We start from the raw sequence: 15,545 nt of genomic DNA, 5'->3' as shown, positions 1-15,545 counted from the left end.
CCGCCCCGCCCCGCCCCGCGCCGCTCCAGCAGGGTCAAACGCACCCAGCCTTCCCTCCAGCAAGGCAGCTTAGGGCAGCCCCCTGCAGCGGCTGCCGGCGGGACGCTGGTCGCGTCCTGAGCTCCCGCCCGTCCCCCTCCAGGCTGCTGAAACTTGCCACCGAGAGGCGAGGGCAACTGGCAACAGACACGTCGCCGGCGCGTTGAGCTCCCTGACACGTAGCGTCACATATGCATGTAATTGCACCTTCTCCCCCTGGAAGACCATTTCGTAAGGAACGCCAAGTGCTACACGTGCTGCTGAAGTTAAAATAATCGTTATTTTCAGGTAAACTCAGAGAATCTACACAGGACAAGACTGGGAAGCGTAGAGAGTCACTGCTTATGCCAGATATCTCCAAGACTGAAAATTGTTTTCCTGGATTTTCACTTATAAAGAAGACTTTGACATGTTTTCTTTCTAACAAAGTTGAACTGAAGGAGAAACTTCCAAAACAAACATCAAGTGGCCCTACCCTGGCTTAGCTCACCAGGTTCTTATAGAGAAGCAACACAGGTCTTCTGCATCCCTAACAACCACGGGAGAAACGACAGACCGGCTAGTACAAACAGAGGCTATACTTGAACTCCCTTTTTTTTTCTTAGAGCTAGAGTCACAAAATTCCAATAGTTTAATTTCCAAAAAAATGCCTAGTATTCAGTTGCTTCTCTTGCTATCTTAAGACACTGTCCAAAACTGTGTTAACTTTTTGTCTGGAGGCTTTATTCCTGATAGAAATAGAACAGCTAGCTGCTGAGTGATGAATTCCCTTAATATGTTGGAACAATAACATGATCATGAAGGCCACAGGTTTGTTTGGAGAGTTCAAAGTAAGTCTTTGATCTATTTTCATCCTGTAAACTGCTCTTGCGGAATCTCATCTAAATTCTGAAAAGTTCCTGTGTGTGCTCGCTGCACGGCCAATTGAGTGCTCTGACCGTGGAACAGCGCTTGTCACGTAGCGGAGCAGGTACCTGTCCTTCGCATGCAGAGAACACGAGTGAAGAGCCAGGGCCCTGCTAGGACAGCGGGATCAAGCCCTGCTCTCTGGTGGTCCCTTCCTCGTAGTGCCTACAGCAGTGCTGAAAATGCGCGGGTGGAGAGCATCAGCGGAACAAAGGAACAGGAGGAGCTTCAGGGAAATCTTGTGGTGACAACATTATTCTTATTGACTGCTTATATTAGAAAATACATCAACTCCCAAATCAAACCATAGAAATAAAGTAATCTTCCAAGCAATTATGCGTTATCACAATCCCGGCGTGGCAGTATACTCTCTCCTCAGTGTGCTGCATGTGATGTTGGTGACTTTCTCGCTACTTCTTTATTTCCCTGTGCTCAATTTTGCTTTCTGAAGCGAGTGCAGCTGGAAGTGAACTGCAGAAACTGAGCCCCCCCAGTCACTGTCATTAAGGCCAGTTTTCATCCAGGATTCAGTAGACAGATTCTGGGTAGCATGAGAAATTATACACAATGTGCTGTGTGAGTATTCTTTAAACTCTAGCTTAATACATTCTGGCCTTTCATCACTAAACCAACCCCTCCATTCTGACAATATAGATGGAACAGTGCTTATCTGAACACATACCTTAACACCCAGACAAAGACTACTATTGGAGGATAGAGCTTACCGCCCTTTGTATTTCTTCAACCACCGTACGCAAACTTTGCTTGAAGACCCCAAAAGGGAGTTCTTCCTTATACGTTAAGTTTGGAGAATGAGCAGGGAATGCACATTTGCACTTAAACTTCAGTTAAAAAAGGAAGAAAGAAGTCCCTTAACAATCAACTTAAGTGTTTCATTCTGAGTTAAATTAGAGGTCCTTCTTCATCATCCGTGAGAGTATTTTTCCTTCATGCTGCTACTTGGGATAAAGCTACGTCAGCCTGCTTTCCCCTGCTTGTTAAAGCTCCGAGATGAGTATTCACTGAAACCGATGGCAGAAGTTACGTTCTTGACCAGCCTGTTGCTTTGACTCACTGTCCCCCCCAGTACAGCCCGTAGTTACACACCCAACATTGGTCTAAACCCCGTTTCCCAAGATGCAAAACCAGTTGCATCTGTAAACCAGTGTCACCAACCCGAGTGTTGACAGCTTGTCTGAGAACCTGAGAATGTGTCCCTGGGCAAACGATGCAACACATCTCCCTTACGCCTCTGACACACACTCGCGATGCTGCTGGCACAACGCAGGCACCTGCAAAGCTATCGCACACAGAACGCCATCGCTCTCCTGCACGCCTCCCACCCTGCCTGCTCTCTCACAGGCACCTTCTCCCTTTCTTTTCCTAACCTACCTACGGGGCAGAAGCCTCAACCTTGCAAAAAAATGCCGGGGCGCCTGGTAGTTTTGCCCACAAGCGGAGTCGGAATGAGCAGAGCAGCTGCCCCTGCAGCCCTCTGGGACCACTTTCACCGCTTCTACCTGCCTTGGTAGAGACTTGAAGTTTGACTCAGCTCTAAGACTTTGTTCTCATGGCCAGTGTAGCAATGACACACAGAACTTCAGGAGCCGTTCCTGAACCATCTGTTTCTTAACTATTTAATCTTTGAAAGAATTCTACAAATAATATTGATCTAAACCTCGCATTGCGATAGTTTAGAAAGGAAGGAAAAACTTGGAAAAGGATGCACTTTACTAGGACGTATCATCTGTCCATCCTTACGTCTCTCACGCATACCAGTAGATTGAGGGCAGGCCAAGAAAGGTACTTCTCCTCTGCCGGTATGTAAATGGCACCTCCCGTGCACACTAACATCACCCGCTTTTACACAGATCAATTTATTAACTGTGGTTTCATTAGAGATGAGCTTGCTCCACATTCACCCTGTGCTGCCTTTCTACACGTGGAGCTCTCCCTGGGCAATTCCTAGTTCTGGATCACCAAGAGATCAGAAAGGCAAATGCCACATTAATTAATGCAAAGAAACGGACCCAAAGAATGTGAAAACCATGTATTTAGAATGCAGAAGACATTAGCGATTCGGTCCCACCTGACACACATGTGTTAAACCCCGCTCAGAAAACTACAGGAAGTACTACAGGAGTTGTAAGAAGTCTTAACTTTAAAATAAAGACATGTATTTTGATAAATAGAAAAATAATGCCTCGAGGCATACTGAGACAGCTAGTAATGTGGTAAAAGGAAACTTAGAATTTTCTTACGGATAAATTCCTACAAAATTGCATCTTTTAATTTGTTACCCTTTCCCGCAAAGCACATTAACTTGCCAAGGGGAAAAAAAATTAAAAGGGAGGCTGGACTGGGGAAGATTATGGTTCTGCTCCGAAATGTGTCTCCTGTGTTCCTTTTCAAGGCACTAGATTGCATTTGTCCTGTGAAACGTGTAAAGTAACCTGCTCGTGATGGCTCGCTGGGCCGTGCCTCTGTTCTTGTGTACCACAAACACCTTGTTTGAAAGACCTGGTGCTCATTAAAGAGAATGCTTTCCACATTGTTCGTAAGAAATTATAGGGCATATATTCGTCCCAGCCTTGCACAATATTTTTCAACAATTGAGAAATTTTGATGAAATGATAACGCACTCCCCGGCCGCTACTCCCAATTGTTAGTTTAGGTTTAGCTTTGTGGGACTAATCTGCTCTCTGGCAGCGGCCCCGCTCGGCGGGGCAGGCTCGGCGCCCGCCGCCTCGCCGCCCGCATCCCGACCCTCGCCGTGCGCGCCGTCAGAGCGCCGTGCCCAGAGACCCCCGGGCCGTGCTACCACCGCAAGCACGTATCATCGTCCGCTTCTCCTCCGGTGAACGCCACGCATCTTCGGCTCCTCCTGCGCTCCTCAGCAGCTCGCACGCCGCAGCAGGCCGGTGCTCCGTCTCTCCTCGACTGCCCTTTGCAGAGACACCCGCGTTTGCCGCCTGCCCGTTACTTTCCCGGCTACGTCAAATCCCGGTACGGAACCGCGGGAGCCCGATGCTGCAGCGCCCGCCGATGGCGTCCCTGCGGCGGGTGAGCGCCGCGCCCGCGGAGCGCCCGGGGACCCGCCGGGGACCCGCCGCACCGCCCGCGGCACAGGGGCGATTTCTCGGGCGCGGCCCGCGCGGGGCGGGGGCGGGCTGCGCGCGGGGCGCCGCCGCGTGGCCGCGCGGCCGCGGGAGGGCAGCGCCGCCGGCTCCGCGGCCGCGGGGAGCGAGGAGCGAGGGCGCCGCCTCTGTGGCCGCCGCCGCCCGCGCGGCAGCGAGGGGGCGCGCCGGGGCCCCCTTCGGGAACCCCCCTCCCCCGCTGCTGCCGCCCCGCCCGGCGCCGCCAGCCCCGCCTCGGCGCTGCGGGCGGCGCTGCGGGAGGCGGGACCAGCAGGGGGCGCCGCCGCCGCCCCGGCGAACGGGCGCAGCCGCTCGCGCCACCGCCGGGGAGGGCCCGAGGGTGGGGTCTGGGCGGGGCGTCCCCGCCGGGCTCCGCCCTTTCGCCCCGCCCCGCGGGCAGGAAGCAGACGGGCGGGCCCCGGCCGTCACGTGAGAGGGATGCGGAAGCTCTCCACAGGAAGGGGAGGGGGTCTGCTTCCGGCGTCGGCCGGGGCTGGGGCGCGGAGGCGGTGCCGGGCGCACCGAGCGCTGAGTCTGGGTCGCGTCGCGTCGCGTCCCGTCCCATCCCGTCCCGCTATGCGAGAGACTCCGCGGCCCGCAGGTGAGGCGCTGCCGCTGGAGGCCCGCGGGGGCTCGCGCTCCCGCCGGGCCCGCTCCCGTGGGCCCGCTCCCGGGCGGCGTGGCGCGGCGCGGCGCGGGAGGCCTTCCCGTTCCCCGCTGCGTCCGAGGCCCCCGCGCCGCTTTCCGGCCGGGGCGGCTCTTCGCGGCGGCCCGAGGAGCTGCGGGGGGCGGTCGGGAGGTGGGCGCGGGGCCCGGCCCGCTCCTGACGCTGCTCCGGGCGGAGCCGATCGGCGGGTCTGCTCGGCCACGGCGGGGGGTGGCACCGGGGCCTGGCCGGGCCCGCCGCCGTCGTCGGTAGCACCTTTCGGGCGGGGCCCGCCGGCGGCCGCGGCAGCTGGTGGCTGCAGCGCTCTGAGGGAAGAAGGGAATTTCTTCAGAAGCTCTGCGTTCGGATATCGGAAGTAACTGCCGGCTAGTGCTTCTGAAAGTAATTGTATGTTTAATTAAATAATCTATGCCTGGTACGTTTCACTCGGTCTTGTACCGGGGGGACTATTTTTTTGTATTAATTAAAATAGAAGGACTTTGTTCGTTATTAGTTGGGATATGGAAAATGCAGAAACTGTAAAAAGAGGAAGTAAAACCTCTTTGATAAAAAGCCAAATTTCTCTTGATGTGTTTGGCTTTACTAATAGAAAACGTTTTACTTGCATTTAATTGGCTTTGTTTTTCATCAGAACTGAAAATATATCAAGCCCTGCTCCCACCCGGAATTGTTTCTGTGGTGGCTGAGTCCTTGCTGAAAGGCGGCAGCAGTAGTTATATAAGGTCTGTAGATGTGTTTCTTTACATTTCAGCTGAACGTATCCTGAAGGCTTATCGTTTTTTGTAGGAAAGTATTGAAAAACAGTCTGAAATCTGAGAATGTTCTGAAAGCAGGTAAAGAACTGCATCTGCATAAAAAAATAATCTGATTGTTTAAAAGAAGTATATACTTTATAACGTACACCAGCTATAACATAACTGTTTAAAATACTTAAATAATGTTGCCAAGTTGTTTTAAGTAAAATGGAAAGAAAAAGTAATGACTGAACTGGCAGGCATAGTATTCTCTTACTCTCTGGAAAAACCGCCGTTGCTGATTTGGTTTCCTGAAGCGGACTGGTTGTATGGGTACAAAGCACGACTGATGCTTTGAGAAAAAAAACTGAGGAGCACTGAAGACAGTAAACTTAAAGGTGGTCTCCTGCTGTTATGTAGGTGGTAACTTGAAAAAGATCAGCTGAACTGCAAGCTTTTCAGAGATTCCTTTTCCAAGGAAGTAATTTTAAATTCTGCTGTTTCTAATATTCCATTGGATTTATTACATTAAGAACCATTCAGACTACTGAACAGTTTGTATTGACAATCATACGGATTGTTCCTGGACCAGCTAAAAGTGGTTATATGACAGCTAGGTTATAAATGTAGTAGTATTCAATCCAAATTCCACCTTGATACCTGAGGTATGACAGTTTGTGGTAATTCACTTGGGGTGAGTCGATTACTGTCCCTAGACTTTTTATTTCACTTTAAAAGTGGGGAAACTGAGCTATTTTCTGTTTTGCACCTTCACATGAAAATTTCCATATACTTTTGGGACTACATCTCAAGAAGCTTGTTCAAGGATATGCACAATCATTTTTAGCTTGTCAGATACTCAAAGCAAGCTGTGAGGGCTGAAGGTGAGGACTCTCTGGGGAGTAACGCTTTGTGATGTAAAGGGCTTTCCTCTTTCCTAACACTGTTGGTCAAAGCACTTGAAAGTGGTGTGTTAGATTTGCAAGTGTTAGGCTGTCTCCTCAGTTGATGCACCTTGGATACTGTCTCAGCAGAATGTAACTGCTCACCCATGGTTTATGGGTGGCAGTATTTGCAGGAAAACTACCTTGTGCCACCAAGTGTGGGGGTTTTTGTTTGTTTTGTTTTTTTTTAATTGAAATTATGACTGATTCTCATCTTAAATCTGAGGGTCCCAAGGTAGTTGGTAAACACCTCTTAGGTTAAACAATTGTTTCAGCCAGTGAAACAGTAACAATTAATCATAGAATCATAGGAAGTCCTGAGCTGGAAGGGACCCACAAGTGTCATTGGGTCCAACTCCTGTCCCTGCACAGGACAACCCCAAATTCACACCATGTCTCTGAGGGCGGTGTCCAAGTGCTTCTTGAATATCGCCGGGCTGGTGTGTGATGCCTCCCTGGGGAGCCTGTTCCAGGGCTCCACCACCCTCTGGGGGAAGAACCTTCTCCTAATACCAAGCCTAACCCTCCCCTGGCACATGTTCCCGCATTATGAAAATGTGAAAGTGCATGTGACTGTATACAGCAAGTTATGGTGCTCAACTACAACATTTTTAGTTATTTGACTGTTCTCCAGTGGGAGCTTTCTTTAGTCCTTCCAGTCCTTCCCACTACCCAGCGCTGGAAATCAGTGTATGATTTGAAGAAAGAAGGAAACTGGTCAGAAGGGGTACCTTTTTTCTTTTGACTATGTCGCTGTCATTATTTATGGTTACGAAGATTGTTCTTCCCAGTCTGTTTTCCTCAGAGACCTTTGTAAGAGAGTCGGATTGATACCATGCTTCTAGTGAAAAGCTAAAAGGAAATCTAAAAGCATAATATTCGCAGTTCTGCAGAAGATGCTGGTTTCAATGTTTGCAAGGAGTTTGGGCCTGTGAAAGTCCTGATGGCTTTCTGACTCCTGTGCTCTGTTCTCTGTGGAAACCCTAGTCACCTTTATGTAAGATAACAGGGATCACCTATGCTCCATATGTTTGTCATCCTTTTTTAGCGTTGAAACTTTGGAGATGGAACAGTGATTTTTTTTTTGGGGGTGTGAGGGAGAGTTGTCAAGAATATGGGTTGGAAAACAGATCAAAACGGTAAGGGAGGGATTATGTAACCATGAGCTGTTGATTAAACATTGAGTGATTTACATAATCACTCCTGTGTAGTCTGCATTTTGTAAGCAAACACTGCTGCTTTTTCTGCACTTAGCAGTCATACATTTGGGCCAATGTGCCAGCGTTTTAACACAGTGCACCAAATGAACGGTTTTCTGTCGATGGTTACATAACTGTATGGAAAGTACTATGGTTATTGTATAGGCTCTCTCTAGTAGGGACTCATAATCATCTTTTCTTGATGCCATATTTGCATAGAAGTACTTTAATTTCAGAGTCCTCCAACTGTTTGAAATGCAGGCTCTATTTTTGCACCTTATTAACAAAGTGCTTTAAATTCTGTATGTATATGCTATCTGCTAACTTACTAAGTGTTCTCTCTGAGGTGTGCACCCCCATCTGCTAAAACTTTGACACTTTCCCACTTCTGAGAAACAGAACTTGACAGAGGAACATTGCTACTCCAGGACTCCTCTGGAATTCCATTGTATTTAATTTACACATTATCAAATGGAAAAATTGCTCGAGTTTAACTTAGGTAGTTAATGTTGGTCTTTTGTAGCTGCATTTAAATTTCCATCATTATTTCTACTGATAATAACATGCAAATTTATCTCAAATTCAATTTAAAATTTAAAGTAGGCATTTAAAAAAAATTTATTCCTGCTTAAAAGACTTAACTTTGTAATAAGACATCTGGATCATGTGGGAATACAAACATTAAAATCTGTAAGCTCTTAGCTCAGCTTCTAGCATAAATTGTTGCATCATTACAAATATATAAGGTACATGCAGAAAAAGTTCTGTACAGCAGAGGTATGACTTTCCTGATTAACATTTTTAATTCTGTAAGGTTTTTTTGAAGTAAAGAATGTTGCATTAACATCTGAAAAAGCTCAGAATTAAAAGATTAGGTTATAGCCCCACAGCTGTACAAGATGTTGCTATTCCACCTTTCAGTTAATAAAATGATGGAAATATCACTAGAAGCGTTATAAGCCTCATTCTCACTAGGGTTCTATATGCGCTGCCTTTGTCAATGTATGAATCAATATGTTAGCTTTTGAAAACTTCATTTAAAGTGGAATATTCCGTAAGAGTACAGTCAGTCTTCATTAGGGGATTGATGAGATGATTTTGTTGGCCGTTGAAATGCAGAATCTTTCATATGCTGTTATAAACTCTGGGACATCCTGGAGTTAGAACTACTGCTATAATTTCATCAAATAACTGTTTTTGTTATCCTAAATGCATGCTTGAAATGCTTAATCTATCTTACCTGGGTGGCGTGCTGCTAGTAGCTCCCACTATAGTTGATGAGTCCTCCTAGACAGAGAAAAAGCAAAATGTGCTGGCCTTGCAATTTGTGGCCTCAGTACAACTTTTCAGAAGAGAGAAGTGAGGTGGGGTAGGAGAACTAGAAGTACAGCAGGGACATAGGATCCAGAGAATGTTGGGCTGAGTTCTGAATGAGTCTGCTTAAGTGTTTTTTGTTAAAGAAAAAAGAAAAAGTGTAGAAGGAAATGAAAAGATCAATACTTTACTAAGCAAAATTTCTGATTATTTTTTTTCTTGCAGCGCAACACTAAATTTGTAATGAAATGGAGTCTGGGTCAAGCTCTTTTCGAGTGGAATTTCCAGATTTTTCTAGCACCATTTTGCAGAAGTTAAACCAGCAGCGCCAGCAAGGACAATTATGTGATGTGTCCATTGTAGTTCAGGGCCATCTCTTCAGAGCCCATAAAGCTGTTCTTGCAGCTAGTTCACCTTACTTCTGCGATCAGGTTCTCCTAAAAAACAGCAGGCGAATAGTCCTGCCTGATGTGATGAATCCCAGAGTATTTGAAAACATTCTTCTGTCTACCTATACGGGTCGGCTGGTAATGCCTGCTCCAGAAATTGTTAGTTATTTGACAGCAGCAAGTTTCCTTCAGATGTGGCATGTAGTGGATAAATGCACTGAAGTGTTAGAGGGGAATCCAACCGTTCTGTGCCAGAAGATGAACCATGGCAGTGATCATCAGTCCCCGAGCAGCAGTAGTTACAATGGCCTTGTTGAAACCTTTGAACTTGGCTCTGGAGGACAGACGGAATTCCACAAAGTTCAGGAACTAAGGGATGGTGAAAATGAGGAAGAGAGCTCTAAAGATGAACTGTCATGTCAGCTGACGGAACATGAGTACCTTCCCAGTAATTCTTCAACAGAACATGACAGACTTAGCACTGGAATGACAAGTCAGGATGGTGAAGAAGGAACTAGTGACAGTGCAGAGTATCAGTATACCAGACCTATGTATAGCAAGCCCAGCATCATGTCTCACAAGCGGTGGATCCATGTGAAACCAGAAAGATTTGAACAAGACTGTGAAGGTGTTGATAACCCTTATGATGAACACCAAGTTTCTGAATCCATGAATACCATTCAGGCAGATCACTCAATCCAGTCTTCAGGTGTTGAAGACTTTCATATAGGTGACAAAAAGATGGAAGCGGAATTTGATGAACAAGCAGATGAAAGTAATTATGATGAACAAGTTGACTTCTACGGCTCTTCTATGGAAGAATTTTCTGGTGAAAGGGCAGATGGAAATTTAAGTGCTCACAGACAGGATCTTATGATAGCAGCAGGCTACGGTGAAAGCATTGAAATGGCTACGGGAATTAAAGAAGAAACGTCCCTCACTGGGTTCTCGCATGCTGATAAGCTATATCCTTGTCAGTGTGGTAAAAGCTTTACACACAAAAGTCAGAGAGATCGGCATATGAGTATGCACCTTGGTCTTCGACCTTATGGCTGTGGTGTCTGTGGTAAGAAATTCAAAATGAAACACCATCTTGTAGGCCATATGAAAATTCATACAGGCATAAAACCATATGAGTGTAACATCTGTGGGAAAAGATTTATGTGGCGGGACAGTTTTCATCGGCATGTGACCTCTTGTACCAAGTCATATCAAGCTTCTAAAGCTGAGCAGAGTACTTCTGAGATGAACTAAGACATTAGTCGTTACATTTGTTTAGTAGAGTAAGCAAAATAAACTAATTATGCAAATAATGTCTGGTACTTGCTATTGTAAATTCTAAAAAAAAAAAACAAGTTTCAATTATTATGCTGGTATAAGCAGACCAAACTTCTATTTATTTTCCACAGTATTGCTCTAGGTGTTCGATGTGCGAAGTGCAAATGGTTAATCTGAAAGGCGCTTGCAAAATGAGGTCTGTAAGGTCTTTGTGACATCGATTGTAATCACAGCAGTACTTAACAAGCCCTGTTGTTTTTCTGTGTCTTCTAAATTCACACTAAAACCCAGCTCTAAATTGACTCAAATCCTGCAAATACTTGCACGAAGGAGGAGTTTAAGTAGCCCTACTTAATGAAAAAGAGAGCTAGGATGATCCAGCCAGGTTACATGATTCACATTTTAATGAAAAAAATTAGAATTCCACCTCAAACTGGAGACTGCTGACATACTTAACAAGCATCATTAGATTGTCTATGTCATTAAATAGCCATTGCTGTATTGCTTAATGAAAGGCTGTGTTAAAGATAGTTTAGCTTTCTTTTGTCTTCCATTTTTTTTATCCAAATGTTGTCTAATTCTGTGCTGATTTCTCTTTAGAGTCTGTAAAGCACTTAAATATGTTTGAGCACTGTATAAACTTCAATCTGTATTAAGCCTAATTTGTCTTTGCTCCTCTAGGTTCTAATGCTGTATGACTCTTGGCTTGACTTCATTTTGATTGCTATATCGTGAGAGCTTGTGGGAGTATGTGTAATAAGTATGTCTTGTCAAAAAAAAAAAAAAAGTGTAACATTCGGAACTTACCCAAAACAATCAAACATTTAAACTGTAGTTTTCTGCTCAGATTTTTGTGGCTTACTACAGTAGCAAGTACCAAACTGTGGATTTATGAATTGACTTATTGGTACAAGAACATCTTTGAGAACTTCTATCTAGTTTTAGGAACCTGCTTTAGGAAAATGATTTAGTCATTGATAGGTATTTATACTTTTTAATTCTTTGCTCTTTGGATAGTAAGAACTATAATATAGATTCTTGGTACTGAACTACTGTGACTGGTTACGCACGATCACAAGCAGAGAGAGTTGTTTACCTCTTCAAATGAAGTTGCTTGTGTTAAAAAAAAAAAAAGTAGGAAGTATGGTCTTTGGATCTATTAATGGTACTGCAGAACATGGTACCATGCTCGTGTCCGAAGTCTGGATTTTCGCTGGGAAAGTGGCACTTCTGCTTCATTAGGATGAGGATCTATATGCTGGGCTCTCATTCCTGGAGACAGATGGAGGAGCGTTTGTAGTTCTGAGGGATGCTGCCAGCTCTGCAGGTAGAGTGAATGCATGAGTTGTAAAGGTGGCAAAAGGATTTTGGGGTTGAATGCTTAATGCAGTCCTATGCAAAAGCAATTAACCCATCTTTGTAGTTTACTGAAACATATAAAAAGAAAAGAGCCTTTAAAGCATATGTAGACTATAATAGAAAGAGGTGATGTCCAAGTATAGTGCTGGTAACGGGGTCGGGGGGGGAGTTAACCAGCATCAAAGGCCAAAGCCTGTCTGGCCCCAATTTATGTATTAGATTGGGTTGGACGAGATGATCTCCAGAGGTCCCTTCCAACCCCTGCCATTCTGTGATTCTGTGATACTGCAATATGCAGGATAACGTACTTAAACAGATGACCCTGTATGGTGAAGCAAAACCACACAAAGATAATTACTATTTAGATGCTTTTTTTGAACTCCCAGTTACAAATTGTCTTAAGATAGAACCGAACTGTGTCCTGAACATGAATGTCTGGTACAAGCTGGGGGTATACTACTCAGTGGGCTGTAATTACTGTAACTTCTTTTCTGGCATTCTACTTACAAACTTTAATTTTTTTAAGAGGCTCTTAATTCTTAATCTTCTAATGCTTCAGATATTTTTCATATGGAATTTTGTTAAAACAGATATTCCCAAATAAGATGAACCCATTGCTGGCAATGGGCATGAATGGTCAGCACCACAGAGTTCCTATTCTTAGCACTTAATTGAACTCTACAGTATACCATGGTGGCCATATATAACCCTTGTAATCAAGGTAACTAAACAGGGATTTGCTCACTAACACTGTAACCTGCTTAATGTATAGAAGCACTTTGTATTTAAAAAAAAATCATAAAACTTTGTAAGTATGTTTTTTAAACTTAGAAATTATATTCCCTTTATCGTTTGTTTCCACACTGCTAACACTGTCTTTTTTAATATTAAAAAAAAAATTATAATGCTTGCCTGTTTACATGAGTGTAGAGGAAAGGTTTCTTGCACTCAGTGGCCCTATTTTTTCCATTCTCCAAGGCCTTATTACATACAGGGTGTCATTTCTGCAAGTACCATCATCACATTTGGGGGAAGGTATTCTCATACTCATTTCAAGAATGATCTTGTATATTACATTAGTGCTCAACCCCTTTCAAGTCATCACTTCAGTGTTGCATAAAAAGGTTAAGGGTGCCTCTTCCCATGTAACCATAGAAAAGGCTGGTCAGAAACACCAGGCTGAAAACCATGGTCAAGCAAAAAATTATTTCTGTTAAACCCAGGCCGTCCTACAGAGCTGCCAGCAAAACTGTTTCTTTTACCAGCTTGGAATGACTTTTATACGGGACGTTTCAAAGTTAAACATTACTCCTATCTGCAGTTAAGTTACTTTGAAATAAAGCTTTAAAATGTACTGCGAGAGACACTTTAAAGGTTTTATAACAGGTCCAGTAGATCATATTATAGAACCATGTCCTTTTTTAATGACTTAGCATGAATAGTAACTTTTTAATATTTGCTTATTACTGTTTTGCCCCATATTTTGACATTGTCTTGAAAGTCCAACAAATGTTGCTTCTCTGATTTTGTAGCATTTGGCTTTCTGATTTTAATTTACATGAAAACAAATGATTTTGGGAAAATACTGATGTGATTGTTATGAGATCTGGTTGAGAGGATTGGTGATTTAAGGGAAGCTCGAGATACATGTCTAAAATCCTTACTTTTGCTTAACACAGGCAAAACAGTTGACTTGTGGTGTTTTTCCTGAATTTAATTTATTGCCCTTTGACAAAATTCTAATCACTCATTCAGGTATTGAAGAGAAAAAAAGGTTACAAAAAATTACTTAAACACTTAAGGAGACATTTTTCCTCCCCCTTCCTCAGGCTCATCTTAAGTCTAATGCCTCTCCTCCTGCTTTTGTAGTCTGTTTCCCTTGTTCTCATCGAGAGTTGCGCTCAGTCCGTGCCAGTTCTTGGAGTGAGGTGACAGATCACACAGGAGGTTGGGCTTATATGCATACTGGCTTGTCTGATGCGCTTCACATCTTATGGGCGTCCTCTGCTGCTCTGGGCAGGTCGGTGTCACTGTTCATGGTGACACCAGGCCATAGTCCCCTCAGGGATGTGCCAGTTCCAGCTTGGGTCTCCTGTGGGTCGCGGTTACTTCAGAGGAGTACCTGCTCTGGAATGGCTTACCTAGGGTCCAAAGTCCCTCAGAAGTTAACCTCCTTAGGCATGGAGCGTGCCCCCTTCTGTGAGCGTGTGTGCCCCTATCCATGTCCTCAGAGTATTCTCCATGTGTTTTCCCAAGAGCAGCTCTTCAGTATCTCCACGTGTTTCTTCCCCAGGAGTATCTCCTTATCTGTCTCCCTGCACCTCTTGCTAGCAGCTGCCACTTTCTTAAATATGTTTAAGGAGAGGCACTGCATGCACCTCTGGTTGAAGTTTTGGCATGCAAGGGGTTGTTTACATCAGTTTCAGTGCAGGCTAGAACCTGTTCTGACTAGCACAGGGCAGTGTGCAGCCTCTTGCCACATACCGCCCTGCAGTTTATGGCCAATACAGTTGTACAGAGTAAACCAAGATGTGCAGATAGATGCAGCTGCTTAATCTTTGCTAATGGAGTGGTCTTGTTCAAGATACAGGAAATTATTTGTTTGTGGGGAGGAGGGAAGCAATCCATATATATATATATATAAAAACATGAATGCATATGTATATGATAAATTTCATTAATCTTCCCTTATGCTTCATCACCTTTAATGATACAGCTTAGAAACATTTTTGCATTTTCATATTGCTCGCTGTTGGCTGTAGTAAAGTGAATGTCTTCTGAAAACCAGAATCGTCGTACACACAGGAGGCTTTCAGAATTTCCTGCTACTGCGAAGCCATTCATTGACCTATCAGTGGTAAGAACATGTAATGATACTACAGCTAAGTTCCTTTTCATTCCATTTTGTAACTAAGATGTTAATTACTGTGGAATCTGTGTAACTGCCATTCTGAAAAGTTCAACTATTAGCAGGGTTAAGATCTCTGCTTAGGTGTATATCTGATCCTTTTGAGGGAGGAGGTTCCTATTTCACACACCACTGTTGGGTTTGTTTGTTTTGTTTTGTCTTTTAAACATGACCTTGTTTGTTGTATGGGTGAGCAGGTAGTCTCTAGAAGGTACTGTCAGTAGAATTTTTGGTTGTAGTTTTTTTTTCATCTGAGGTGTTTCTGGGGTTGAGAAACTTTGTCCCGTACCAAAAGCAAGGCGGACGATCAGAGGCTGATGTATTGGGTTTCTTGGTGTAAAAAGAACACGTGATGATGTCCCTGTATATTTGAGCCTGAAAGAATGGAGGCACATCAGGTCTTGTAATCTCAGCACTTCTATGTTGGTGCCAGAAAGGTGACCTGTCTCTGAATTATGAGAGCCTACAGCAGTATATTGAGTGTTTTAAAAGAATTAGAACCTTTCTCAAAACAACAAAGGAAGTTGTTTCTTTATTTAAATGCTTCATTGGATAGCTAGGCTTCTTTAGCTATAAGCTGTAAACTGCCAGTGCCCTAGGGGAAGATGCTGGAAAACAAAATGGTATATTTTTAATGTGATTAAATTGTAAGTTCCGATTTTTGCTTGAAG

At 44.4% G+C, this 15,545-nt stretch overlaps 1 protein-coding gene across 4 annotated transcripts; it reads left to right on the top strand.

The window, feature by feature from the left end:
* The first annotated feature begins 3,681 nt into the window (after window positions 1-3,681).
* On the top strand, window positions 3,682-15,544 carry ZBTB43 (zinc finger and BTB domain containing 43). 4 transcript variants are annotated; one of them, XM_064468423.1, is made up of 3 exons: window positions 4,508-4,683; window positions 5,536-5,582; window positions 9,166-15,544. In XM_064468423.1, the coding sequence occupies exon 3, from the start codon at window positions 9,189-9,191 to the stop codon at window positions 10,581-10,583; it is 1,395 nt and encodes a 464-aa protein (XP_064324493.1). In that variant the 5' UTR covers window positions 4,508-4,683; window positions 5,536-5,582; window positions 9,166-9,188; the 3' UTR covers window positions 10,584-15,544. The 4 variants fall into 4 exon arrangements, with proteins under 4 accessions (XP_064324495.1, XP_064324493.1, XP_064324492.1 ...); XM_064468425.1 differs by lacking the exons at window positions 4,508-4,683; window positions 5,536-5,582 and adding an exon at window positions 3,682-3,951; XM_064468422.1 differs by lacking the exon at window positions 5,536-5,582 and having other exon boundaries at window positions 4,509-4,683.
* The last annotated feature ends 1 nt before the right edge of the window (window position 15,545 follows it).

This window comes from Phalacrocorax carbo, chromosome 18 (assembly GCF_963921805.1).
Source record: "Phalacrocorax carbo chromosome 18, bPhaCar2.1, whole genome shotgun sequence".
Lineage (NCBI taxonomy): Eukaryota > Metazoa > Chordata > Aves > Suliformes > Phalacrocoracidae > Phalacrocorax > Phalacrocorax carbo.
This window is presented reverse-complemented; position numbering and strand designations above follow the sequence as displayed.